This window comes from Polypterus senegalus, chromosome 1, assembly GCF_016835505.1.
Source record: "Polypterus senegalus isolate Bchr_013 chromosome 1, ASM1683550v1, whole genome shotgun sequence".
NCBI classification, from domain to species: Eukaryota; Metazoa; Chordata; class Cladistia; order Polypteriformes; family Polypteridae; genus Polypterus; species Polypterus senegalus.
In genome coordinates, this window is record NC_053154.1 from 325,274,357 (window position 1) to 325,301,709 (window position 27,353).

General features: G+C 41.1%; 1 protein-coding gene across 3 annotated transcripts in view; it reads right to left on the minus strand.

Moving 5' to 3' along the window:
- The window catches only part of pik3ap1 (phosphoinositide-3-kinase adaptor protein 1), a 163,994-nt gene that overhangs the window by 53,314 nt on the left and 83,327 nt on the right, over positions 1-27,353 (minus strand). For 2 of the 3 annotated variants that reach the window (XM_039737342.1, XM_039737360.1), the window contains exons 3-5: positions 23,048-23,493; positions 17,375-17,519; positions 14,736-14,878 (exon numbers count right to left, since the gene is read on the minus strand). In XM_039737342.1, the coding sequence (XP_039593276.1) occupies positions 14,736-14,878; positions 17,375-17,519; positions 23,048-23,493 (734 nt within the window). The remainder of the gene's footprint in view (positions 1-14,735; positions 14,879-17,374; positions 17,520-23,047; positions 23,494-27,353) is intronic. The other variant, XM_039737351.1, reaches the window with a different exon arrangement.

The following is a 27,353-nucleotide window of genomic DNA, read 5'->3' on the forward strand; positions in this document are numbered from 1 at the left end:
TGCCAAAAACAAAGAAGGACAGCCCACTGCTGACAGCGCCGTCTATCGACCCCAAGGAACCCCTACAGCGATACATTTGCAGAATCCATAGCACCCCTGCGCATGTCCCAACTGAGTTCTCGTATGAGGACCACTGGAACCACTCCCAAGTTTCAGCTTCTCCTGATCCAGCAATTATTTTACTCCGGCTGGGCATAGAATGCTCTTTCCGTCCAGACAGCTGATCCATCCATTGTTCCTCTCGGACCTCCTCTCCAGGTAATGGCTCAAAGTCCCCCCTGGCTGGGAAGCCTGTTCTCATCCAACAATGTAATAACATATAGAAACTTAAAGAAAAGTAACTATGATACTGATGCCTTTAACAGAAATATCACAGAGAAGATGCATTGGCGATTCTAAATTGTCCCTAGTGTGTGCTTGGTGTGTTTGTGTGTGCGCCCTGCCCAGGGTTTGTTTCCTGCCTTGCGCCCTGTGTTGGCTGGAATTGGCTCTAGCAGACCCCCGTGACCCTGTAGTTAGGATATAGTGGGTTGGACAATGGATGGACGGATCATAGAGAAGAAAAGTATTTCTTTTTTCTGGAGATGATCATTTTTTCCTTTATTTTTATGTGTGATCTGTTTGCTTTGCATTTAACTCAGACTTTCAAATTCAGTTACTTAATGTTCAAACCTTTCCAGTAGCTATATCTGGAACTATTCTGCAACCCACTGACAAACACACAGCTACAAGCAACATCAAGTTGGTGAAGACTAGATTTGTGTCAACCTTCTAAGATTTAAAGTGCTAGACAGACAAAGCTCAGTCTTCAAATGATTTACTTGATGCTCTGTTGATCCGTAAGGCGTTAAGCTTCAAGAATAATAACAGGTTATAAAATGAGGTTAATAATTTTCTCCCAATGACCAGCTCTGAATTCCTTTTATGTTAAGTAAGAATGATGTGTTTCGCTATAAGTGAGCCATGACAGGGAAACCTCTACTAATGTGAGTTAAAAAATAGTACTGAATGGACAGATCTAAAAGAGTCCAAAAGAGTCTAGGGTAAAGGCAGAGTATCTCCTGTCAGGGATGCCAGGGGCCATGACCCGGCCGGGACGCAATGAGGGACCGGATGTGGGTCTGCGCCCACCCTGGATCACATGGGGGTTGCCTTCCTGGTTGCTTTGGGGGCCAAGGGTACAGGGCATGGAAGAAGCTCCACCCTGTAGGGGCCCGTGGTCACCGTCTCGAGGCGCCCCAATGCCTTGGGGACCTGTTACCCCAGCACTTCAGCCACACCAGAAGTGCTGGGGGGAAGAATTAGGACCGCCTGGAGGTGCCCGGAGAGCTGCCGGGAGGACAGCCGGCACTACCGCCACGCTGGGGCGTGGCTAGAGGAGGAATGCCGGGAACACCTGGAGCTCATCCGGGAGAGTATATAAGGGGCGGTCTCCCTTCATTCAGGGCTAGAGTCAGGTGGAAGGAGGACGAAGCAAGAGAGGAGAGTGGAGGCGGCCCGAAGACGAGACATTGTGTGGCCAGGACTGTGTTTGGGGTATTGTGCACGTGACTGGGTCTGAGTGACCAATTATTATTGTATATATTTGTGAATAAACGTGGCTGTGGGTGACATGAACGTGTCTGCCTGTCTGTGTCCGGGTCAACTTCCACACTCCCTATTATAAAAAAAAAATCTTGGAAGGAGACGAAACATCATTTTCTGGGAAAGACACTTACACGTCCCGTAAGACGAGTTTTTGAGCCAAGGGATTTAACCACGCCTGGGGCCGGAAATAAAAGACAAAGAATAGATGACAAAGTAGAACATCGTAAAGAATTCAAAAACGTTGGCACGATACACATGCAGAGCAGGTTAGAGATGATGGAATTACGAAAATTCGAAAGTCTCAAAAAAAGGATAGTAAAGCTTGCATTAGCATAAACAAAAGGAAATTATTACTCGGTGAAATAACGGAACAGCGAAAAGAGATTGAATAGATTGTTCAGATGTAAACTTTGTGTTGGAGACTAGAAGATTATCTAATTTGTGTTGTCATCAGGGAAAAAAGTACTATTTCTTCCCAATGAAGAGACATATCCATGAGAATTGAAAGATTCCAAAAATGTTGGTGCGTTACACATGCAGAGCAGGTTAGAGATAATGGAAGTACAAAAATCTGAATGTCTCTAAAAAAGGATGGTAAAGATCGCATTAGAGCAAACAAACGGAAATTACTCGGTGAAATAACGGAACAGCGAAAAGAGATCGAATATATTGTTCGGATTTAAACTTTAAGTCGGAGACTTGCAAATCGTCTAATTCGTGTTGCCAGCAAGAATTAAAAGATTCCAAAAACGTGGCCGCGGTATGAAGCCCCATGAGAAAACCAGTTGCCCTGTCCTTATCTTTGGCTTTGGGATTCTGTGACTCAGTAAACTGTTCACAGTTAATGGTGATGACTGATAGGTGCATTTTCTAGAAGAATATCTACAATGAAAATGTATTTAAAAAAATGTTTCTGAGGAGAGGAACTGTCTTCAGAATGTTACATTGGGTCAAGACATTTTTTACAGCATAACACAGAAATGAAAACAGAGGATAAAGCAATAAAAACTACTTCCTCAACCAGCCATGTTTTAAAATGACTTTGTTCCATTTTCAGTGTGTCTTGGGGTTATGGGGTTGAAGGTTAATACGGTGGAGCATTTAAAAAAACGGCTAAAAACCCATTACTTTAACATGTTGTGATGTACGGCCTGGGATCCTGCCCAGACGGGACGTCCTTTCCAGGAGAAGACCAGGGGAATGGGCACACTGTCAGGAGTACCTCCCCTGGGACACGAGAGGGCAGCACCCTTGGTTTACATCGGGGCCATGGAATTGGGGCTTGGAGGCTCAACCCAGTAGAGGTCTGTGGCCACTGCCAGGGGGTGCCTGGACAGCTCCAGAGTCTGGACATGCAGCACTTCTGACACACCCGGAAGTTAATCAAGGGACACCTGGAGTACTTGCAGGTGCTCTATAAAGGAGGCCGTCTCACTCCATTCCTAAGCCAGAGTCGGGAGGAGGAAGACAAAGCTTTGGGAAGAAAGCAGTAGAGGAGAGACGGGAAGAGAAGGACAGTACTGTTTTGGAGCACTGTGTTGTGTGCAGGATACTAGTGTAAATAAATGTGTGTGTTTTGGACATACGGTGTCTGTCTGTCTGTCTGTGCCCGGGGCCTGGTCTTCTACAATGTGCATTGAATTATCATTTTCATCAAGGATCCACAATCCGTAGTAACCCCTACTTTCTTTGCTGTTCTTCATTCGGTTTTTCTGTAGTGGCGATTTGCGCCACTACCACCTGTTCAAGGCACCATGCTGTCCTTACGTTGATGGACTGAAGGCCAGAGGTCCACAGGACTATCATCATTAAATTCTTTCACGTAAAGCCAGAAAACCATGAGAACTGATTGAGATCATTTATGTTAGGTAGAAATCCTACTGGTGGCCAGGCGGTTTCTTGGCCTTGGGACCCCTGCAGATTTTGTTTGTTATTTGTTTTTTTCGCCAACCCATCTGTAGCTTTTTGTTTCAGTCCTTCTGGCCATCTAACCTTACTTTATTCTTAGTATTGCCCAATTGTATTTTTGTTTCATGTAAACTTTTCTTTCTTCATCTTGTAAAGCACTTTGAGCTATACCGTTTGTATGAAAATGTGCTATATAAATACATACTGTTGTTGTTGAAGGCATCAAGAGCAGATAACAATTTCTAGTGTTACTCCATTGATGCCAACTGGAATGTTATTTCATTTTGCCCTCTGAAGTCCACAATTAGTTCTTTTTTTCTTGGTATTTATAGAGTCACACTGTTTTTGTAACTTGTTTTGTGCTGTTTTTATTTAGTTAAACTTAAGAATATTTCTTGATAAAATCCTGTTTGATGAAAACAATGATAATATGGCAAAATAATGCAAAAGAACTGTGGCAACCCCTAACAGGAGCAGCCGAAAGAAGAAAGAATGCAGAAAGACAATAATGGTGAGTAACACAGTCAGTATATTTGACTGAAAAAAAAATAAGATCACCCATCCACCTTCTAACCCGCTGAAATCGAATACAGGGTCACGGGGGTCCGCTGGAGCCAATCCCAGCCAACACAGGGCACAAGGCAGGAACCAATCCCGGGCAGGGTGCCAACCCACCGCAGGACACACACAAACACACCAAGCACACACTAGGGCCAACTTAGAATTGCCAATCCACCTAACCTGCATGTCTTTGGATTGTGGGAGGAAACCGAGCGCCCGGAGGAAACCCACGCAGACACGGGGAGAACATGCAAACTCCACGCAGGGAGGACCCGGGAAGCGAACCCAGGTCTCCTAACTGCGAGGCAGCAGCACTACCACTGCACCACCGTGCTGCCCAAATAAGATCATTCTAAAACATTTTCCTGAAAGCACTTTTCCATTACTATAGTTAAAAGCCTATTTCAGCAGTGCTATGCACAAGTCAAGTCTAAGCAAGAATTCTTGTCTATCATACTAAAATGTGCTGAAAACTAAATCACACTTTAACACCATGCTCTGGTTTAAATGGAAGGCATGTTCTTTCTTTCTAAGTGTATTTTAGTTTCAATGAATCAAAATGTCTTGGTACACAGTGAGACTTGTATACCTTGTGGTATATGGCCGGCCAATACTCCCAGGCCACAAGATGAAGCCCTCCCTGCAGCATGCCAGCAGGGAATCCTGGACAATGGAGTGTTTATTCACAGCCCTGCTGGATACCAGAGGATGCTGCAGGGAGGATAAGGCCTATTTTCCCTACAGCCCAGAAGTACGTCCCAGTCACGTGGACAGAAGAAATGACGTACTTCCGGGTTGAAGAAAAGGAGTTTTTATCTGAACCGGAAGTGTTTCCAGTCATATGGACAGAGAGAGGGAGAGAAACACTTCCGGGTCAAGGACTATAAAAGTCTGTGAGAGATCCCAGACGGCCGAGCTGAGTTGGGAGGAAGGGAACAACGTGTATGGGAGTGGAGGATTTGTAGTATTGGAGAATTATTGTATTGTTTATGAGTATTGTGTAGTGGAGGGTGCTTTGTGCAATTTATTGTCCTAATAAAATTAATTATTGGACTTTTATCTGGTGTCTGGCATCTGATCTGAGGGTTCAAGGGGGTGACAGCGCCCCCTATCTGTCACAACCTCCATGTACCGCTGCAAACAATACTAAAACTAAAATTATGTTGTGCAATAACTGTACCACTTAAGACTGTCCCAGAGGATTTGTTTTGTAAAATTGGACTCACAAATCATTTCTTTTGTGCTGTTTAAACTGTATATTTAATTTCCTGTCCATCCACCATCTTTGAAATTTGTATCTATTTGAAATGCTTACAAAGCTGAAAGCTCCATTTTATCTGAAAAGTAAACTCTTTACCTCACTATTAGCACGTAGACTTATCTTGCTCAACTGGAAGACACCTAACTCTCGTCTGTTAAGTCAGTGGGTAACTGATGTTATATACTATTTGAAATTGGAAAAAATCATATTTTCATTTAAAGGATCTGTGCAGAACTTTTTAAAAACCTGGCAGGATCCAACTAATAACACTTTGGAATAAGCATTTAAATTGCTTATTTAGTTATTAATTTATCTATTTACTTATTTTTACTAATTTAAAGTTTTACTCTTTTATTGTTAAACTTGACTTGCTTGTATGGAATGTTATCTGATTTTAATAAAATCAATACAATGCAAAAAAAAAAAAAAAAAAAAATAAAGAAAAATAAACTCGGTGTCTGCAAATCTACTCTCTATAAATATAAAATCCTAAGCCTAAAAGTGCAACGATTTTATGTGACTTTTTGTCACGCTTTAAATTGGGCTTATTTTAAAACCTACATATATATGATTGGTATCATTCTTTTCAGAATGTATCAAACTTTAATGTGATGTTGTTAGATTTACAGATTCTTATTCCATTTTTAAAATCTAACCTAAAATATCAAGAACTCACATCCCGCAAGAAGAGACTTTGTACCAAGAGATTTAACCACGCCGGGGGCCGGAAATAAAAGACAAAGAGTAGATGACAAAGACAGCTGCTGTATAGGTTTTCAAATGTTCGAAGCGCCGTGTGAGATGCAGATCATGCGGCACGGCAGCAGCAGCAGGCCAGCAGAGGATCGAGCTAAGAGGAGGGGTAAAAAAAACCAAAAAACTGTATTTATTTCCCATTGTATCACCATTTAAGAGGGGGTTTCGGAGGAGCGACCGCGTCTCCTTTGGGTGCGTTCAGCCCCCCTCTTCACAACACGAATGGCAGTGACATGAAGTGGCTGACACGTAGCACAGGCAAGAGGGGTTGGCAAGTGAAGCAAGCAGGGGGTGAACTCCCTAATATTTCAATATAATTCTTACATAGCTGCATTGATATGAATGAATTACCTGTACTATCAGGATTGTATTATTGATTAATATTGCCTTTTAGAATATTTGGGTACAATTTCTGGCTCAGGAAGTAAATTCCTACCATTAAATGAGTCAAAAGTGGTTAAGTTCCAATGCAGAGACATTGACCTGTCACTTAGAAATAACAGAAAGTGTAACACCTACATCTGCTCCCCTACCTTTCATGCCATATCTCGAAAAGGTAAGGACAGGGTACCTTATCATTGGATTATATATGACTGCAATTGAAACTTACTGTAATTACACTGCCAGTCATTTCTCATTGTGATAACGTATTGAGAAACAGTGATGTGTTCTTGTAGAATTTCCCTCCCTACTGCCGCCATACTCAAGTATCTGAGAAGCGCCACACTGAACATTTAATTGCGAGATTTTGTTTTCATAACAGTTCACTAAATCCAGATGTTTGACCAAACTGGAGAATTACACTACGTCACCTTAGCAGATCCTAACGGTCTGATAAAAAATATAACATATTGGGGGAAGTACAGTTTCAAATTGAAAAAATGGATGGGTGGGATTTTTTTGGTAGGTACAATACTGTCTCTTCTCTTGTGCATTTTATTATGTTATATGTTTTAAGTCAAATCGTAATTATACTTTGACAAGATGCACGACTCCCTGTGAATGCTGCTTACAACTTTTCAACATGGAGCACATGGATAACTAAATGATGTATTTAGTGCTGCAAAATACCCTAGAAATACACTCTGAACTAATTACTTATTTCAAGAACAACTACAATGGTATCACAAGAGCCTAATATCTTCCATCAGGAAAAATGTGTCACACTCTATTCTAGGGTGCCAACGAACAATATGTGAAAAAATGACGTATCTATTTTGTAAAGTCTTACCCTGTAAAAATGTTCCTTTTCATAAAAATGATACATGAAAAACATGAATATATCAACATTTACTGGTGGCACAATGCTTCTGAAGTCATCAGTATTTACTGTAAAATCCCCTTTTCATGTAACTATTATGCTTGTTATTGACAGGTGTTGTACTTATTCAGCATAACTAAGCTTTTAAAATAAATTTGTATTGTTTTTATGTATGCCTAGTTTGTTTTTCTATGCCTAGTGTTTACTTTTGTTGCTGTGACACTTAAACATAAAATAATACAATACAGTAATCCCTCCTCGATCGCGGGGGTTGCGTTCCAGACCCCCAGCGCGATAGGTGAAAATCCGCGAAGTAGAAACCATATGTTTGTAGGGTTATTTTTATATATTTTAAGCCCTTATAAACTCTCCCACCCTGTTAACATTATTAGAGCCCTCTAGATATGAAATAACACCCTTTAGTCAAACGTTTAAACTGTGCTCCATTACAAGACAGACACAATTAAAAGAATGCATACATATCTTATCTTCAAAAGAGCGCCGTCAGGAGCAGAGAATGTCAGGGAGAGCGCTCGCTAAGAAAAGCAAACAACCAATACGTACTTTTAAGTATACAGAAGCACCACGATAAAGCGGCATTTTGTAGAGGTGCCTCCGTGTCCTCTGTGCAAACGTGTCCTCTGTGCAAACAGCCCCTCTGCTCACACCCCCTCCGTCAGGCAGAGAGAGTGAGAAAGATAGAGAGAAGCAAACAAGCACGGCGCGGGAGGCATATCTTATATCATTGAGGAGTTTTAGTTAATATGTAATACGTGCTCTGATTGGGTAGCTTCTAAGCCATCCGCCAATCGCGTCCCTTGTATGAAATCAACTGGGCAATCAAACCGAGGAAGCATGTAACCTAAATTAAAAGACCCATTGTCCGCAGAAAGCGGCGAACCAGCGAAAAATCCATGATATATATTTAGATGTGCTTACATTTAAAATCCGCGATAGAGTGAAGCGCGATATAGCGAGGGATTACTGTAAATGAATAACATTTTTTATATGTCCTACTGGTATTTCTGAATGGATGAATAGTAATTTTCTCAAGCTAAATAAAGAAAAACCTGAAATTTTAGTGATTGACAATAACAGATATAATGAGGTTATTAGAAATAAAACTTGATGCATTAGGATTTAAAGTCAAGATGGAGGTAAAGAACTTAGGGGTAACTATTGACTCTGACCTGAATTTTAAATCGCATATTCATCAGACCACTAGGACAACATTTTTTCACTTAAGAAACGTAGCAAAAGTTAGACCTCTTATATAATTGCAAGATGCTGAGAAATTAGTTGACGCTCTTGTTTTCAGTCGTCTAGATTACTGTAACGCACTCCTCTCAGGACCACCCAAAAAAGACATCAATCGATTACAACGAGTGCAGAATGCAGCTGCCAGAATCTTAACTAGGAAAAGAAAATCCAAGCACATCACCCCAGTTTTGATGTCACTACACTGGTTACCATTCAGAATCGACTAAAAAAAATACTGCTTATGGTTTACAAAGCATTAAATAATCTCGCTCCATCTTATATATCAGAGTGTCTGACACCTTACACTCCAAATCGTAACCTTAGATCTTCAAATGAGTGTCTGCTTAGAATTCCAAGAGCAAAACTTAAAGAAGTGGTGCTGTTATGCACCTAAAATCAGGAATAGCCTGCTAATAGGAATTCGCCAGGCTGATACGGTGGAGCACTTTAAAAAACTGCTAAAAACACTTTACTTTAACATGGCCTTCTCATAACTTCATTTTAATTTAATCCTGATGCTCTGCATATTCAATTAATTATCATAACTATTCATGGTGGCTCCAAAATCCGTACTAACCCCTACTTTCTCTTTTTCCAGTTTTCTGTGGAGGCGATCTGCACCACCACCTAATCAAAGCATTACATTGATGGATTAAAGGCCTGAAGTCCACGTGACCGTCATCATCAAGTCCTTCCATGAGAACCCTGAATACAATGAGGACTGATCATTTATGTTAGGTAGAATGCCCAGAGGGGACTGGGCGGTCTCGTGGCCTTGGAACCGCTGCAGATTTTATTTTTTCTCCAGCCGTCTGGAGTTTTTTTTTGTTTTTGCTGCCCCCCCTGGCCATTGGACCTTACTCTTATTCTATGTTAATTAGTGTTCTCTGATTTTAATTCTTACTTTGTCTTTTTTCTCTGTCTTCATCGTGTAAAACACTTTGAGCTACATTATTTGTATAAAAATGTGCTATAGAAATAAATGTTGTTGTTGTTATATGCTCATACAGATAAGATTTCATTCACAGTTACCAAAGTTAAAGGGTAATAACTTGTGTGATTCCAGTATTTTATCAGTAACAGGCATACATACTCCTTGCGAGTGATAATAGGAGGAACTGTGAGACAACAAGAAGAAAATGTTACTGTGCTGTTAGGCTGTTTGCATAGCATAGTCCTATAAACCAGATGGATTATTTCTTATTTCTATCTGCATCTTTAGATTGCTACAAAGCTGTACCAAAATTATAAACTTACTGAGTCCTAATTACTCAACACTGTTATATTTGCATAACAGGTATAGGTGAAGGATTTAAGCAAGATGACATCAGTTGTAGATAAGAAGTCAAGGCAATCACGACACGGTGTATGGCTTATAGGAGGACTCTCGGAGACCATTACTGGCTGTAAGCTACCTTCTAACAGACAAGTCGATTTTTTCATTTGCATACTGTTGAGAAGAAAACAGTGCAGGATGGAGATTTCACAGGACTTCCTCGTGGACGATCCCGATTCATGGGACAGTAATGAAGCATATATTTCAGCTCAGTGCGATGTGAAAGTGGTCAATGATGCAGCGGAGAGAGGGGGAACTGATTCAGTCATTCAATTCGGCCATCACAAACCAAGAAGAACAGAAACTGTACCTCCTACAAGTTGTAGAAGACCATCGCAAACTGTTTCCAGCACCAAAAAAAAACTCTGTTAACTGAAAAGCTCTGAAGAGCTGGACAGAACAGTCATATCGCACGCACGCTTCTATATAGTGAATATAGAAAAATGCTGATCTCTTGTGCCACCAGTAAATATTGTTTGGCTGTAATAAAACTTTGTGTAATTTATCATGGTAACTAGAGGAACAAGAGTGGGGGCTAAGACGTGAGAAAATAAAAACTTTGATTTTCACTGGCACCCTACTCTATTCCCTATTACACTTGTCTGGAATAAAACTGAGAAAAATCCCAGGCCATTATAATTTTCACTTCAAGCTATCCTTCTACCCCAGATCTGCAAACATCTCCATCTTAAATTATATATACCTTTAAAGACTTATATAGTTAAAGGCATGATTACTAATTTATATATCGCAATATTATTTATTTATTGTGTCTTGAGTGCCACATTATCATTTTTTGCTGTTGTATATAATTGAATAAGGTCAAATATTATATCTTGCCCTCTCAATTGTATTTTAATACTGTTATATCTATGGCTGCAATGACTAAACACATTTCTAGCAACTATTTTTTCTGGTAGTAAACTCCAATTGAATTCAAATTACTTCAATAAGCATAAATTGAGCTTGTTAAATAGGAACCACTAGTCTATTCATATTTCCTTACTTTGATGCAGACTATATCTTCCTAAAACTCTCTTAAAAAGCAATACATTTCTAATGGATATATGTCTTGTTATAAATCATTAATTAGTAAATGTTATTCAAAGTGGTGTCTGCTCATCACAAGTAAACCATATTTTAGCAAATAATGATTCAGGATAAAATTAAGTACAGAAAATACAGTTCTTGGATCATGTACAAACATTCTCTGCCAATGGACGTTATTACTTACAAAGATGTACTGCTAGGGAATCAGAACAGCAAAGGCAAGTGGTGAGGTATGATGGATATGTAGGGAGAAATCATTTATAAAATGATCTATGAACAATAAAGAGAAAAGCTGTTTCAACAAAAATTCTCGATACTATCCTGGCAAATCTAATCTAGGGGAGGCTTTTAAGGTGCTTACTTTTATGTTACTGAATGAAAGCCATCTTGTTATTCACATGTCTGATTTTTACTTTATACAGAGTCTATTACAGTGAATAACATTCCAAAGCACTTGACAGTTTATACATTATTGATTTTGTATTTGGAGTTAAGCTACACAGCCATATACAGTAATAACACTAGCCATTCCCCACGGCTTCGCCCGTGTATTAGTGAAACAGGACAGTGAGGAGGGCCCTGGCCAGCTCCCTACTCCTGACGTCACTCTTCCCCGTCTCCTCGGCCCGCAGCCTCTGTCTCGGATTAGTGTGAATGTATCGCTCCTGCAAGTGAACTGTGATTCATAGCGCAATGAGAGAAGTCGCAAAATCAACCGGAATGTTCAAGAAAATTATCCGATCTAAATCCATTAAGTAGTCCTCTCGTTCGCTAACTAAACGGAGTTAAGGTTACGCCCCGAAGCAGACGTGTGAGTGTGGAGAGCCCTGCCCCTCTCCCCGCAGCCCGATGAGTCTCTCTCGGTACCGCAAGCGAACTATGATACTTAGTGCGATGAGAAAGTCACAAAATCAACAGAATGTTCAAGCAAATTATAGAAATAAACCCGATCTAAATCCATTAAGTAGTCCTCTCGTGAAAAGCAGACAGACATACAAACGGGTCTAAAAAACTAAGAAATTTCGCACTTGGACCATGAAATTTTGAAAACCGTTTCTTAGCAAGCACCTATGGGCCAAGGGTAACCTACCTTCCAAATTTCAAGTCCCAAGTCCTCATGGTTTGGGAGATTTCGTGATGAGTGAGTCAGTGGTATTTGGCTTGTATATACAGTATATATATTGTAAATAACAAAAAGTAATTCTTTTCTTGGGTGGTGCAGTGGTAGCGCTGCTGCCTCGCAGTTAGGAGACCCAGGTTCACTTCCCAGGTCTTCCCTGTGTGGAGTTTGCATGTTCTCCCCGTGTCTGCGTGGGTTTCCTCCTACAGTCCAAAAGACATGCAGGTTAGGTGCATTGGTGATCCTAAATTGTCCCTAGTGTGTGCTGGGTGTGTATGCCCTGCAGTGGGCTGACGCCCTTCCTGGGGTTTGTTCCTGCGTCGTGCCCTGTGCTGGCTGGGATTGTCTCCAACAGACACCCTGTGTTAGGATATAGTGGGTTGGATAATGACTGACATGACATGAATTCTTTTCTTAACACTGTGTGTTATCTGTTGCCATATATTCTAGAGTCAGGATGGTATAACAGACGACTCACTCCCAGACAGTATAAAACAATGGACAAGAAATACTTAATATGAAATAGCACTTAAGGATAGTAACCTGTACATTACATTTTTGCTAGTTCACTTCCCACCACTGATTTCTTATATGACCTAAGTCACTTCACTCGCTTCAAATTAAAAAAAAAATCTGCACTACTTTGGTCACTGTGTATTAAAAACATCAACTGGAAAATTGTGATTAAGTCCGAAGTAACTATTATTTATTTCACGGCTAGTCATCATTCATCACCAGGTCTTCACCCTTTCTTTCTCTCATTGAGTGAACAGGGTTAGGTAGGCTTGGAAACCCTGTGCCATTGCAGAGATTCAAGAGTAGCCGGAGTTGTTGTTTAAAGATGGGTTAGAAATTGAATACGACTTGTGGATGCAGTAGGTGGATCACTAGCAGACAGAAAAGGATAACTTGAATCTATTAGAATAAAGACAAAAAGGATGATGCAGAAAATTGGAGGTAAAATAATGAAATCACGTGGTCGAAAAGACACAAATATACAGTAATCCAGTGATCAATGAAGCATGACACAATATTAAAACTAATTAAGCATTGGTAAAAAGGAGATGTAGTCCTTGACAAGGCATATCTGGGCTTTTCACCAAAAGTTAAGTCTGCTAGATATGTGTAAAACAGTTATAAAAACTTCAGTAATATATTATTAATTCCCCAAATAACACTCCAAATATAATCTAGCGGGCGGCACAGTGGCGCAGTGGTTAGCGCTGCTGCCTTGCAGTTAGGAGACCTGGGTTCGCTTCCAGGGCCCTCCCTGCGTGGAGTTTGCATGTTCTCCCCGTGTCTGCCTGGGTTTCCTCCCACAGTCCAAAGACATGCATTGGTGATTCTAAATTGTCCCTAGTGTGTGTGCCCTGTGGTAGGCTGGCACCCTGCCCGGGGTTTGTTTCCTGCCTTGTGCCCTGTGTTGGCTGGGATTGGCTCCAGCAGACCCCTGTGACCCTATAGTTAGGATATAGCGGGTTGGATAATGGATGGATGGATATAATCTAACACAGGGGTCTCCAACTCCAGTCCTGCAGAGCTACTGTGGCTCCAGGTTTTCATTCTAACCCTTTTCTTAATTAGTGACCAGATTTTGCTGCTAATTAACTCTTTGCCTTAATTTTAATTGATGCACATCTTAAGACTCAGGCCCCTTAATTATTTCATTTTTCTTTAATTAGCAACCAAACAATATTAAGACACAAAATGAACCAACACATAAACGACAACCTGCATCCATCACACAATAACTGAAAATAAAGGAAGGTGAAGGCCTCAGTAATGTTGATCTGCTCAGGTCCACAAAACATTTTGACGGTCAGCGCTCTTAAAAGAGAGAAAATCGTCAGTTTTGGAAATGTCTGCCATGGCAGAATGAGCGGGAATTGGCTTCAAATTAAGAAACTGAGTGAAGTGAAGTTGGTTGGAGTTTGAGGTCCCAACTTAGTTGGTCATCTGTTGGCTCACTTCACATCAAACTTATGTTTAGGTGCCATTTAAGGAAAAAAGAATCAAATCAGTGGTCAGAGTCTCAAGAAAAGTCAATTAAAAACAAGGGAAAGAGTTAATTAGCAGCAAAAATGGGTCACTAATTAAAAAAAGAGTTAGAATGAAAACTTGCAGCCACAGGAATGGAGTTGGAGACCCGTGATCTAGATGGATCAAACATAATCTGTGAAAAAAGATTTCTTTCTTTGTTGAGTATTATTGAAAACAGCCAACCTGAAAGGTGCTTTGCACTGAAGCAGAACTGGATGAAAATAGGCACACATACGTATATTTGATAAAAAAAAAAAAAAATTGTGGTTCCTGTATGGTGGTTGTGGTCATTGTCATGGTCTTACTTGCCTATGCATAATGGTACAGAATATTTGAGCGGCAAGCATTGTTATTTTAAAGTGACACAAAGCTGATCTACCCACCTAAAATGTTTTTTGTATGGTATTTTTATTAGGTCAGGCCACAGTATACTTACAGTATGTCATCATTTATGGTGGGGGTTTGCTTTTTTATAAATTCACTCCTAGCTTTTCTTTCACACACATTGTTACATAAAATATAATAAACTGCAATCTGATATTTAAAGCCATATCTGTGAGGCCCATCTGCAAATGACTAGACAATAGTGCCTTACCTGACACATGAAGTCTACTGGGTTGGAGACTTTTAGTAGACATCTGCTGATCTCTTCCATCTCAGTGTAGTAATTTACAGAAGTTGTACAAACTGTTACATTCCCAGAGTATAAAGTCACTGACACTGGACCAGGTGGCATATCTGTACAGAGAAAAGATAAGATGCACCAAACCATAATTTGACTTCAGTAGAATTTTTCCATGCTGCATTGATGGTGAACACAGCAGAAAGAAACCAGAAAGGGTGGTCTAATAGCTCACATCCTGCTAATGTCATATGATTTAATAATAAGATTAAGATTCACCTCGCTTCACTTAATGAACATTCAAAGCACTTTTAGAGCCACTATGGCAGGGCACAGAGTAAGACAGATACTTATTCCTGAAGAGATTCTCGTTATAACCAAAGCTCAACTATTTAGGGCCTTGAGGTTCCAAATTATATGAATGAAATATGAATATATTATATAAATATGTTTTGTTAATATATTATAATACGTGTAAGATATGTACTATATAGCGCCTGACCCGACACAGAATGGACACGGGAGGCATGTGTAAAATAAAAAGACTTTTACTTCTCTTCAGCTGGAGGGCACGTCTTCCCCGTAACCCCCCAGCCACAACATAGTCCCAAGCACCAGTAACCACCAGTACAGCACAAGCACTTTTGTCTTCCTTGGCACCACCACTCCTCTCTAGTAACCTTGTCCTCTTCCACCAGACTCTGGCTGATGAGTGGTGGTCGCCGGCTCCCTTTTATAGGTCACCCGAAAGTGCTCCAGGTGTTTGATCACTGAGTTAGATAGATAGATAGATAGATAGATAGATAGATAGATAGATAGATAGATGTGAAAGGCACTATACAGTATAATAGATAGATAGATAGATAGATAGATAGATAGATAGATAGATAGATAGATAGATAGATAGATAGATAGATAGATAGATAGATAGATGTGAAAGGCACTATATAATAGATAGATAGATAGATAGATAGATAGATCTGATACCAAAAAAAAAAACAATATTAAATAAAAGAGTAATAAAAATGCATGCAAAAGCAGACAATAACTTTGAGTAATGTTAGCATTTACTCCCCCGGGTGGAATTGAAGAGTCACATAGTGTGGGTGAGGACGATCTCCTCAGTCTGTCAGTGGAGCAGGATGGTGACAGCAGTCTGTCGCTGAAGCTGCTCCTCTGTCTGGAGATGATCCTGTTCAGTGGATGCAGTTGATTCTTCATGATTGACAGGAGTTTGCTCAGCGCCCGTCGCTCTGCTACAGATGTAAAACTGTCCAGCTTTACTCCTACAATAGAGCCGGCCTTCTTAACAAGTTTGTCCAGGCGTGAGGCGTCCCTCTTCTTTATGCTGCCTCCCCAGCACACCACCACGTAGAAGAGGGCACTCGCCAGAGCCATCTGGTAGAACATCTGCAGCATCTTATTGCAGATGTTGAAGGACGCCAACCCTCTAAGAAAGTATAGTCGGATCTGACCTTTCTTACACAGAGCATCAGTATTGGCAGTCCAGTCCAATTTATCATCCAGCTGCACTTCCAGGTATTTATAGGTCTACACCCTCTGCACAGTCACCTCTGATGATCACAGGGTCCATGAGGGACCTGGGCCTCCTAAAATCCACCACCAGCTCCTTGGTCTTGCTGGTGTTAAGATGTAAGTGGTTTGAGTCGCACCATTTAACAAAGTCCTTGATTAGCTTCCTGTACTCCTCTTCCTGCCCACTCCTGATGCAGCCCACCATAGCAGTGTCGTCAGCAAACTTTTGCACGTGGCAGGACTCCGAGTCGTATTGGAAGTCCGATGTATATAGGCTGAACAGGACCACAGAAAGTACAGTCCCCTGCGGCGCTCCTGTGCTGCTGACCACAATGTCAGACCTGCAGTTCCCGAGACGCACATACTGATGTCTGTCTGTAAGATAGTCCACGATCCATGCCACCAGGTATGAATCTACTCCCATCTCAGTCAGCTTGTCTTTAAGGAGCAGAGGTTGGATGGTGTTGAAGACGCTAGAGAAGTCCAGAAACATAATTCTTACAGCACCACTGCCTCTGTCCAAGTGGGAGAGGGATCGGTGTAGCATGTTGATGACGGCATCCTCCGCTCCCACCTTCTCCTGGTATGCAAACTGCACTTCCGGCGGCACTTCCAGGTGTGATGAGTCTGTTGCCCACACGGGCTCAGGAGTCCCAAACACAGCACCCCCTGGCGGTACCTGCGGGACCCAACAGGGCTGCCCCCAGCTCCGATTCCCAGGGAGCCCTGTGGGAAACTGAGGCACTACTCCAGCCCAGGGGGGCTGCCATCTAGCATCCATGGGGAGGTATTGCACTGTCCAGGGCTGCTCCCCTGGAATACAGGGAGCAGGGGCATCCCGGTTGGGCATGGAAGCCAGCTGCCTGCCACATACATGAATATAATATATTATGGAATATGAGTGATTTATGGCTGGCATGAAAAGTGAATAAATGAAGTGTGGATAAATGCTGAATGAATGGGCTTAGACTTCAATGAAGCAATACACCCAGCCTCGCCATCAGGATGCCATACTGTATCTTTAGGTAGAAAATGAATGATCCCTAAATGGTAATGTGCCCTCTCAGGTGACTTACCAGGAGCTCTGACTGATGCTGTGTAATCATTCTCAAGTACCACAGGTTCACGCATGGAGCGGCAGTCTTTGCATGTGAATTCAATTTCTGTTTTTACCTGCTTATCCAGCCTGCATTTCAGGATTATATAGAGCTTCTCCTGGCTCTGTAACATAAAACATAAGACAATTCAGTTGGAGGTAGCTTTCATTGTTAGGAAGATGGGTCCAAATGTACATGCACAAATTAAATGAGAACTTTTCAAGGTATCACTCCCGCTCTTATTACCCTCAAAAACATGCAATCCTCCACTTGCATAACACAGCCAGGCAAACTTCAGGCTTAGGTGTCCTCATTGATGAAGCTGTATCCTCAAACACATTTATGTCATGGCTTTGTTTAGAATCACTAATGTGTGCTTATACTTTTATACATTTCCCCTTGGGATTAATAAAGTATCTATCTATCTATCTATCTATCTATCTATCTATCTATCTATCTATCTATCTATCTATCTATCTATCTATCTATCTATCTATCTATCTATCTATCTATCTATCTATCTATCTATCTATCTATCTATCTATCTATCTATCTATCTATCTATCTATCTATCTATCTATCTATCTATCTACTTTACTTCTGCTCTCATTTAAATATATTCCGCAGACGCCTGTCAGTACACTGCAACCTTAACCTAGAATAAAAGTGATTCTTAAAGTCATCAGTCATCCTCCAACCTGCTATATCCTAACACAGGGTCACGGGGGTCAGTCTGCTGGACCCAATCCCAGCCAGCACAGGGCGCAAGGTAGGAACAAATACTGGGCTGGGTGCCAGCCCACCACAGGGCACACACACACACATACCCACACATCAAGCACACAGTAGGGACAATTTTGGATCGCCAATGCACCTAACCTGCATGTCTTTTGGACTGTGCGATGAAACCGGAGCACCCGGAGGAAACCCACGCAGACACGGGGAGAACATGCAAACTCCACACAGGGAGAACTGGGAAGTGAACCCGGGTCTCCTTACTGCAAGACACCATGCTGCCCGATACTTAAAGTGAATCTATAAAATAATAATTCAATAGTGGAGAAGGACAAACAAACGGTGATTGCCTTTACTACACTGGCATGCAGACTTATTTTGCTAAACTGAAAGAATCCCAACTCACTTCTTTTAAGTCAGTGGGTAACTGATGTTTTATCCATCCATCCATTATCCAACCTGCTAAATCCTAACTACAGGGTCACGGGGGTCTGCTGGAGCCAATCCCAGCCAACACAGGGTGCAAGGCAGGAAACAAACCCCGGGCAGGGCATGCGCACACACACACACACACACCAAGCACAATTTCGGATCGCCAATGCACCTAACCTGCATGTCTTTGGACTGTGGGAGGAAACCCACGCAGACACGGGGAGAACATGCAAACTCCACAAAAGGAGGACCTGGGAAGCGAACCCGGGTCTCCTAACTAAGAGGCAGCAGCGCTACCCACTGCGCCACCGTGCCGCCACTGATGTTTCATACTATCTGAAATTGGAAAAAATCTAATTCTCACTTAGAGGATCTGTGCAGAACCTTTTTCAAAACCTGGCAGGATCTGATAAATAACATTTTAGAATAAACTCTTAAAGCACTGAGGAAGCAGATTCTCTTCCCATTTCTTTTTCTTCATTTATCCGCCTATTAATCTCATCAATGTATTTATTTTTACTAGCTTTAAGTTTTATTCCTTGGCCATGCTCTCCTACTTAAGGGTGGGGGTTGATTTGTTTTCAATCCTATTTTTTGTAAAAATTGATCTATTTGTATGGAATGATTACAATAAAATGAATAAAATTAAAAAAAAAATAAATTCAAGCACAATACTCTGTAAATACTCTTACAGAATCTTGAACAAAGCTGTGCTAGGTCAACAGTCCTAGTACTTGCCTGGGTGTCGTACTTTAAAGGCACATGGCTACAACTTCAACAAATGTGGTTTGACTCTGCGCAAGTCACTTCATAGGGTAATGCTGACAATATTAAAATAGAGTAACAATGAGCTGTGCACTTGTTTCTAACTAACATTTATTTAAACACACATGTGAGTAACAGAAAATAAAAATAAAGACAGCCCTGCAGCCTCACTGAAACTGATAAGGGATAGATAGCTCTTATTATGCCTAGCCACAAAACTTCAACAGATACGTCCACTCAATTGCACCTTCACAATTATTTCACAGTCAACACTTAACTTGTGTCAGGAGATTATCAATGCATTATTTTAGCCTGATCAGCTTTTTCTCAGTTTCAGAAATTTGACATTATTTATTTCAGGCAAGACAAAAAATTCTTAAGTCATACAGCAGACAGATCAGTGTTCTGCTTCCTTATAAACAATACATATGCAATGTACTATCCAATTAATATATGGAAAATAAAAAGATTAAAGTTTCTCATTTGAGAATGATAGCACAGTCTCTATGAGATTTAAAGTACAGTAAATCTGAGAATTTTATTGATAAAATTTAACCAATTTTATAGTAAAAATATTAAGCCTGACTGCTGTCACCATTTTTTTTTACGTGTGCCACTGTGGACCTTTGAGGATTATTCTATATTTTATTAAAAAAAATACACACAAACCAGCTGACAGGGTGATAGGGAGATGAGATGAAAAGAAATGGCAAGATGACAGGCAGGCTTTTTAAAAAAGTGCTGACATCTGCTGATCGATACACAATATATGGCCAAGGCCACAGTCTGCAGGAGCCATAAGTGATTAGAGCAGGTGCAAAAAGGTGCAACGCTGGACTGTCTGAGAAGAGCGCAGCTCAGGTGGCAGTTACCCATACATGGCAAGTTTTATAAAAAGTTCACTAATTATGCGAAATATCTGAGTATTTATATTGGAAAAGAACCAACAAGAAACCAGAGGCCGTCTAAACATCGCCTTGCACTCTGCCACCAAATTGAACGCAGAGCTGTCAGCATTCCCACTGAAGCACTGGATGATGACTCTATTAGCTCCTGTTTGGTTGGGATAAATATGTATAAATCATTATACTACATTATACACTCACCTAAAGGATTATTAGGACCACCATACTAATACGGTGTTTGACCCCCTTTCACCTTCAGAACTGCCTTAATTCTACGTGGCATTGATTCAACAAGGTGCTGAAAGCATTCTTTAGAAATGATGGCCCATATTGATAGGATAGCATCTTGCAGTTGATGGAGATTTGTGGGATGCACATCCAGAGCACGAAGCTCCCGTTCCACCACATCCCAAAGATGCTCTATTGGGTTGAGATCTGGTGACTGTGGGGGCCATTTTAGTACAGTGAACTGATTGCCATGTTCAAGAAACCAATTTGAAATGATTCGAGTCTGTGACATGGTGCATTATCCTGCTGGAAGTAGCCATCAGAGGATGGGAACATGGTGGTCATGTAGGGATGGACATGGTCAGAAACAATGCTCAGGTAGCCCGTGGCATTTAAACGATGCCCAATTGGCACAAAGGGGCCTAAAGTGTGCCAAGAAAACATCCCCCACACCATTACACCACCACCACCAGCCTGCACAATGGTAACAAGGCATGATGGATCCATGTTCTCATTCTGTTTATGCCAAATTCTGACTCTACCATTTGAATGTCTCAACAGAAACCGAGACTCATCAGACCAGGCAACATTTTTCCAGTCTTCAACTGTCCAATTTTGGTGAGCTTGTGCAAATTGTAGCCTCTTTTTCCTATTTGTAGTGGAGATGAGTGGTACCCGGTGGGGTCTTCTGCTGTTGTAGCCCATCTGCATCAAGGTTATGCGTGTTGTGGCTTCACAAATGCTTTGTTGCATACCTCGGTTGTAACGAGTGGTTATCTCAGTCAAAGTTGCTCTTCTATCAGCTTGAATCAGTCGGCCCATTCTCCTCTGACCTCTAGCATCAACAAGGCATTTTCGCCCACAGGACTGCCGCATACTGGATGTTTTTCCCTTTTCACACCATTCTTTGTAAACCCTAGAAATGGTTGTGTGTGAAAATCCCAGTAACTGAGCAGATTGTGAAATACTCAGACCGGCCCGTCTGGCACCAACAACCATGTCACGCTCAAAATTGCTTAAATCACCTTTCTTTCCCATTCTGACATTCAGTCTGGAGTTCAGGAGATTGTCTTGACCAGGACCACACCCCTAAATGCATTGAAGCAACTGCCATGTGATTGGTTGATTAGATAATTGCATTAATGTGAAATTGAACAGGTGTTCCTAATAATCCTTTAGGTGAGTGTATATTGGCGTATTGTAAAGTAGGTAATATACAGTATATATATATATATATATATATATATATATATATATATATATATATATATATATATATATATATATATATATATACAGTATTGTCACACACATGCGATTAGGAGACAACTAAAGGGCCTGAATAGAAGTAATTCCATGCCTGACCAGGGGGTGGCGAAGTGCACCGATTCTCTCTCTCAATTCCTTACAGACCATTATTGGGAAATCCCGCCCAGTTCCTGAGCAGCCAATGATGTTACTTCTGGTTCCGGTGCTGCCGATGATGTCACTTCCGAGCCGGTCCTGATGACATCACTACCTGTACTTGCATTTAAAGGCCACCATTTTAAGGCAGCAAGTCAGTTCTGTTTTGGACTCAGTCGTGTGAACATGTCTGTTCTTTTTGATCAACTTTGCAGCTAGGAAATATTATATGGCTGGCTGCCCCAAATCTTTCCAATGACTCTTTGTCGTTCTTGTGACTATTTTTATATATCTTTTTGTACCAAATTTCTCCTGTCTTATTATTTCCACCATGGTAAAGGGATGTGTATAAGGCTTAAGTCTGTTCTGCATTCAATAAAGAACACAATCCCAGGGAGCCCGCACCCCCTGCTGCATACAGCTGCTGCCAGTTGTGTACAATATATGCTGGTGATTACTTTGAATGTTCTTTTTGATTTTCTATTACAGGTTACAAGCTAAGTAAGACAAAAAGCTCAGATTTCTTAGCATGTGCATAGAATAACTAAAAGTTCTTATCTGCCATAACACTATTGGCATATTGGTAACTCTAAGAGGGCAATAATGCTTTGGACCAACATCATGCACTCTTTCCTGTTTTTTCCTGTGTTTTGCAAACTTTCTACATCTGTTCAATGGCTCCAGAAGAGATTTTTTTACAAGCAACCATATTAAAAAGGTCCTTATATAATGCAGAATAGAATGTATGGCGACTCCAAAGGTCAAAGTGCAAAGCCTTTAACAATGTGTTATTCAGCATTCAATCTGGTTTTATTCCCAAACCTCTTTGATACAATTCCCTATGCGCCAGATTTCCGATACATGAGAGCTACTATTTAGCCATGTGTATGCATATATAACAGCATCTACAATAACATATCATAAGGTATTATCATTATCATCATAACTATCAACCCCAAAAAAAAAAACAGCTTGAATGGTGCACAACGATTTGCATCACAAATGGTATCTATGTGCTTTTCATTTTACTATAACACATACATACAAAAAGTTCATTTCTTTTGGCAAGCTCCTGTTTTGTAGTCCATAAAAAAGGAGATGTTTAAGTAAACATGCCTTTGATTGATCCCCACCATATGACAGACTAAAAAACAGTTACATTACATTAACTAATCCCACTCACCCCACAACGTATTTTGTTTGGCTGGACGATGACATGGCTTTCATAAAGAGGTGTAGTCGGTTGAGGCTTCTCTGTACTTTCCTCCTGTGCCTCAATCGAGCAGGGCTGTACGTCATCTGCTTGGTATGGCACCGTCTCCTCAGCTGGTATGTCTGGCCCTAGCAGAAATTCTTCTGGCACCTGTGGCCAGCTCTCTGTCAGCTCAGGTGTGTTTTCCATCAATAGGTTTGCCTGTTCCTCTCCCGTTTCCTCCAGCAGTTTCTCTGCTATCTCTTCTGAGTTGCTCTCTGCTGCTTCTGGTGACATTATGTCTTCATCTTCCCTCTCCTGTTGTTCTTCTGTCACCTCCTCCTGATCCTCTGCTGTAACCGCTGTCAAATGCTCACTTGCATCTACCTCTGTCCATGCATCTGCTTCACTGTCAGTTATGCTTTCACAACCTGAATCTCATGAAAGAAGAGAAAATTGATTTATTTGTGTTTTGCTTCCTGTTCAAAGAAAGATCAACAACAAGAACAAATCAATGTCAGATTCACTCACTAGTTAAAATTCCCATTTTAAAATCCAATAAAACACTTTTAAACCGACTGTACCTTCTGGCGCTAACTAAGCAGAACAAGAGTACTGTTTAGCCAACAACATTATGAAACCTGTGAAAGCATGCGTTCAGTAAGTGATTGTGATATATGAATGCTGCTTGATACTGTAAGTGGAAAAGAAAAATATATTTTAAAAGCTAAGGGAACAATTGGGGCGTTATAGAGTGTACCAAATGTAATCAAATAAAAAGAACACAGAAAGAAACAGGAAGGTACATCTTTACAAGGCAAAGAAAAATGACATAAAACGAGTCATAATAGAGGCACATTATCATTCTAACCATTTTCTTAATCAAAAGCTAATGGAACTTGTCATTCGTTAGACTTGCATCTCGTGAACTGCAAGTGCATATTTCACTTCTCTAAAAAGTGGAAAAACGTGTAGTGGAGCATTGTAGATTAGTACAACATAATCTTGCATACATTTACTTCTTTTTTTTCTGGAAACATAACGAAAAATACAAACGTATGTGTTCATAAAATAGATAAACACACAAATGGTTACTAAGTTACTTATATCAGAGGTTCCTAAACGTTTGGATGTTTTTAAGTGAGTTGCGTTGCGTACCACCCGCACCTTGTTGAAAGGGACAGAGAGCTGTAAGGGGGGAGTTCGGGTCTAAACCACCCCGAAATCTGAATAAAAGTTAAAGAATTGGAAGAAATTATGCATAAAATGAATGAAAAAATTTGTGCATGCATTCCGCCCCGAAACTAAATCCTGCCTTTGGCCTGTATGTGACGCAGTTACCGAAGACGAAATGGTATCGGCTTTGTGCTTAGATCTAGTGACTACGATGCGATACAGCGGCAGTGCACGTATAACAGCAAACACGAGCGGTTTCTGTGAGGCAGAGTTACCGAAGACTAAATAGTGTCGGCGTTGTGCTTTCATCTAGTGACCAAAAGCTCAAACAGTAAAGAAGTAGAAGATGACTTCCGTGAAACGTAATTATGGTAGCGTTAAATGAACTAAATACTGATTCGAATAATAGGTTTTATTTATTCAGATGACGAAATTTCACACCACACTAAATTTGGGAATCCACGTATTATTGTATTTAAACAGTTTCATTGGTTTTTGCTCACAACAGGCTTGTCATAAAGGGTTATGCACAGATAAATTAAATTTCAGGGACCGCGATGCGTAGGCCTACCACCTGAAAAGGCTCCGCGTACCACTACCACAGTTTGGGAACCACTGGCTTATATCTTTATGCTGTTTGAATAGGATGTCACCACTTGTCTGCATAAAATAAATAGTTAAAGACTAAGAATCTTAAAGAATAAATCAAGTAAAAAAACTGAATAAACATTTGTGCAGTAACATTGGAGCAATTAGTGTATGTATTGATGTTCTGAGTAGCTCATATTTAAGATATGAAATCAATGCAAACTGGCATAGATTACTGTACAGTATTCTACTGCATTTGAGGGCTAGATTGGACCAATCACAATCCAGTACTCGTTTTACTTTGTATATCTTATTATTTATTTCCCAGGAATCACTGAACTCATTTAGTTCCTGCTCAGACAATCTGAAAATGCATTTGATGAGGCCATGTATGCAAAACAGTCATTCAGTGGTTTTATCCTGTACTGTCAGGTAGCCAGCAAATCTGTGGTTCATACATTATTTCACTTTTGCACAAATTGGAGTCAGGAAAGCAAACACCTATTACAGTTTGGCAAGATAATAGCTGAGTATGACATAGGAATTTCATTCACTAACAAGAAAGTATATAAGCAAATATCAAAGAAATGAAGAGGTTAATTGGCATTCCCCATGGTGTACAAAAACAGAACAACTAGAAACAAGTAATATTGTCCACGTTGTATCTGGTGTGTGAGTGACATTAGAGGACACCTGTATATGTCACTGAGGGAAGATGGGAATTAGCAGGGTGAGGTAGACTCTGCCCAGAGTGCTTCTGCAAGGACATTAGTTGAGGGGCTCTCAAGAACTGTTTGGAGAACAGCCGGAGGTTTGCCAGTTCGAATTCCATAAACACCAGAAGTGACTCTACTCCGCTGGGCCCCTGAGCAAGGCCCTTAACCTGTAATTGCTTCATCCTGGGTATGATGCTAATCTGCATCCAGCCCTGCAAGCAGGTCCTACAATTTACAGGGCAAACCTGGGGTTTGGTGGCAGGATTGGCACTCCAGCCACAGTAAAAAACCTCACACTGTTCCAGTGTGGTGCTAAGGGGTCACCTGCTGCACTCAGGTCCCAAACCATGTGGTCTGTTGTGTGGTGGGTGCGGCAACACACTATCAGCGCATGCTCCCAACTTCTTATACACAATATACAGTACAACATAAAAATATCTTAGAGATTAGGAGCACACACTAATACAGCGCATTGCCGCAGCCACCACACGACAAGCCAACTCAGGATCCAGATTAGGACCTGACAGGTGATACCTCAGCACCAGACCAGTTCAGATGGAGTGGAACCAGTGTGAGGTTTTTTATGGTGGCTGGAGTGCCAATCCTGCCACCAACCCCCAGGTGTTTCCCTGCACGTTGGAGGGCCTACATGCAGGGATGGATGCAGATTAACGTCATACCACGGACGGAGGAATTGCAGGTTAAGGGCCATGCTCAAGGGCCCAACAGAGCAGAGACCCGTTTGGCATTTTTATAGGATTCGAACCAGCAACCGTCCGATTGCCAGTGCAGATCCCTAGCCTCATAGCTGCCACTCCGCCATAGAAATAATAAAAATATCTTTTTGCACAAAAATAAAATATTTCAAGAAATTCATTGTGTAGGAAATTTGTATTTGGTTTTGCTTTGTTTTACTTGACAAATGATAATCACTACTTGGTTTCTGGCCTTTTCCTGACCTGAATTTTGATGATGGTCGTTGCTTGCATTTAATTGTTACACTCTGCAATCTGAAGAAATGAAATGGCTACTTAAACTCAAATTCATTTTATATATACCGTATGTATAAATATATATCGTATATATAAATGTCTACACGTGAAAGTATGTGTGTCTGTCCGGCTCGGAAGTGAGAGATGGAGTCGGGGTAAAGGCTCCACCTCCGAGGATACACAAGCAAAGCCAGCACGTTGGCAAAACGAAACCTCTGAAGAATGAGTCACTCGCTTAGCGGCTAATACAGAAGTGAGGCGAGCACATCGGCGGCAAAACAATATCCCTTTTAGATTTCCTCCTGCAGCTAATACACAAGTTGGGCAAGCATGTCGGCAAAACGAAACTGCTGCTAAGAAAGACGAGCACATTGGCAAAACAAATGCTAATGCAGAGATGCCCAGAGTAGCCTTTCAATTGGCAAAACAAATCCTTGTAGGAGAGAGATGCCCAGAGTATTTCCTTTCAATTACCTGATATGTATATATATATATATATACATACACAGTATTGTAAGATATGGCCGTCCATTCATCCCAGCCAATACCCCCAAGCCGCCAGATGGAGCCCTCCTTGCAGCATGGAGGTCCCCGAAGACCAGCAGGGCATCATGGACAATGTGGTTTTTATGCACAGCCCTGCTGGATGCCATGGAGGCCACAGGAGGGAGCTGCAGGGAGGACCGAGGGCTTCTTCGTGCCCTGTGACCCGGAGGTTCGTCATAGGAAGAGCGACGGACTTCCGGGTTGAAGAAAAGAACTTTTAGCTGACCTTGGAAGTGATTGAGAATCACATGGACTGGAGATAGGGAACACTTCCGGGTC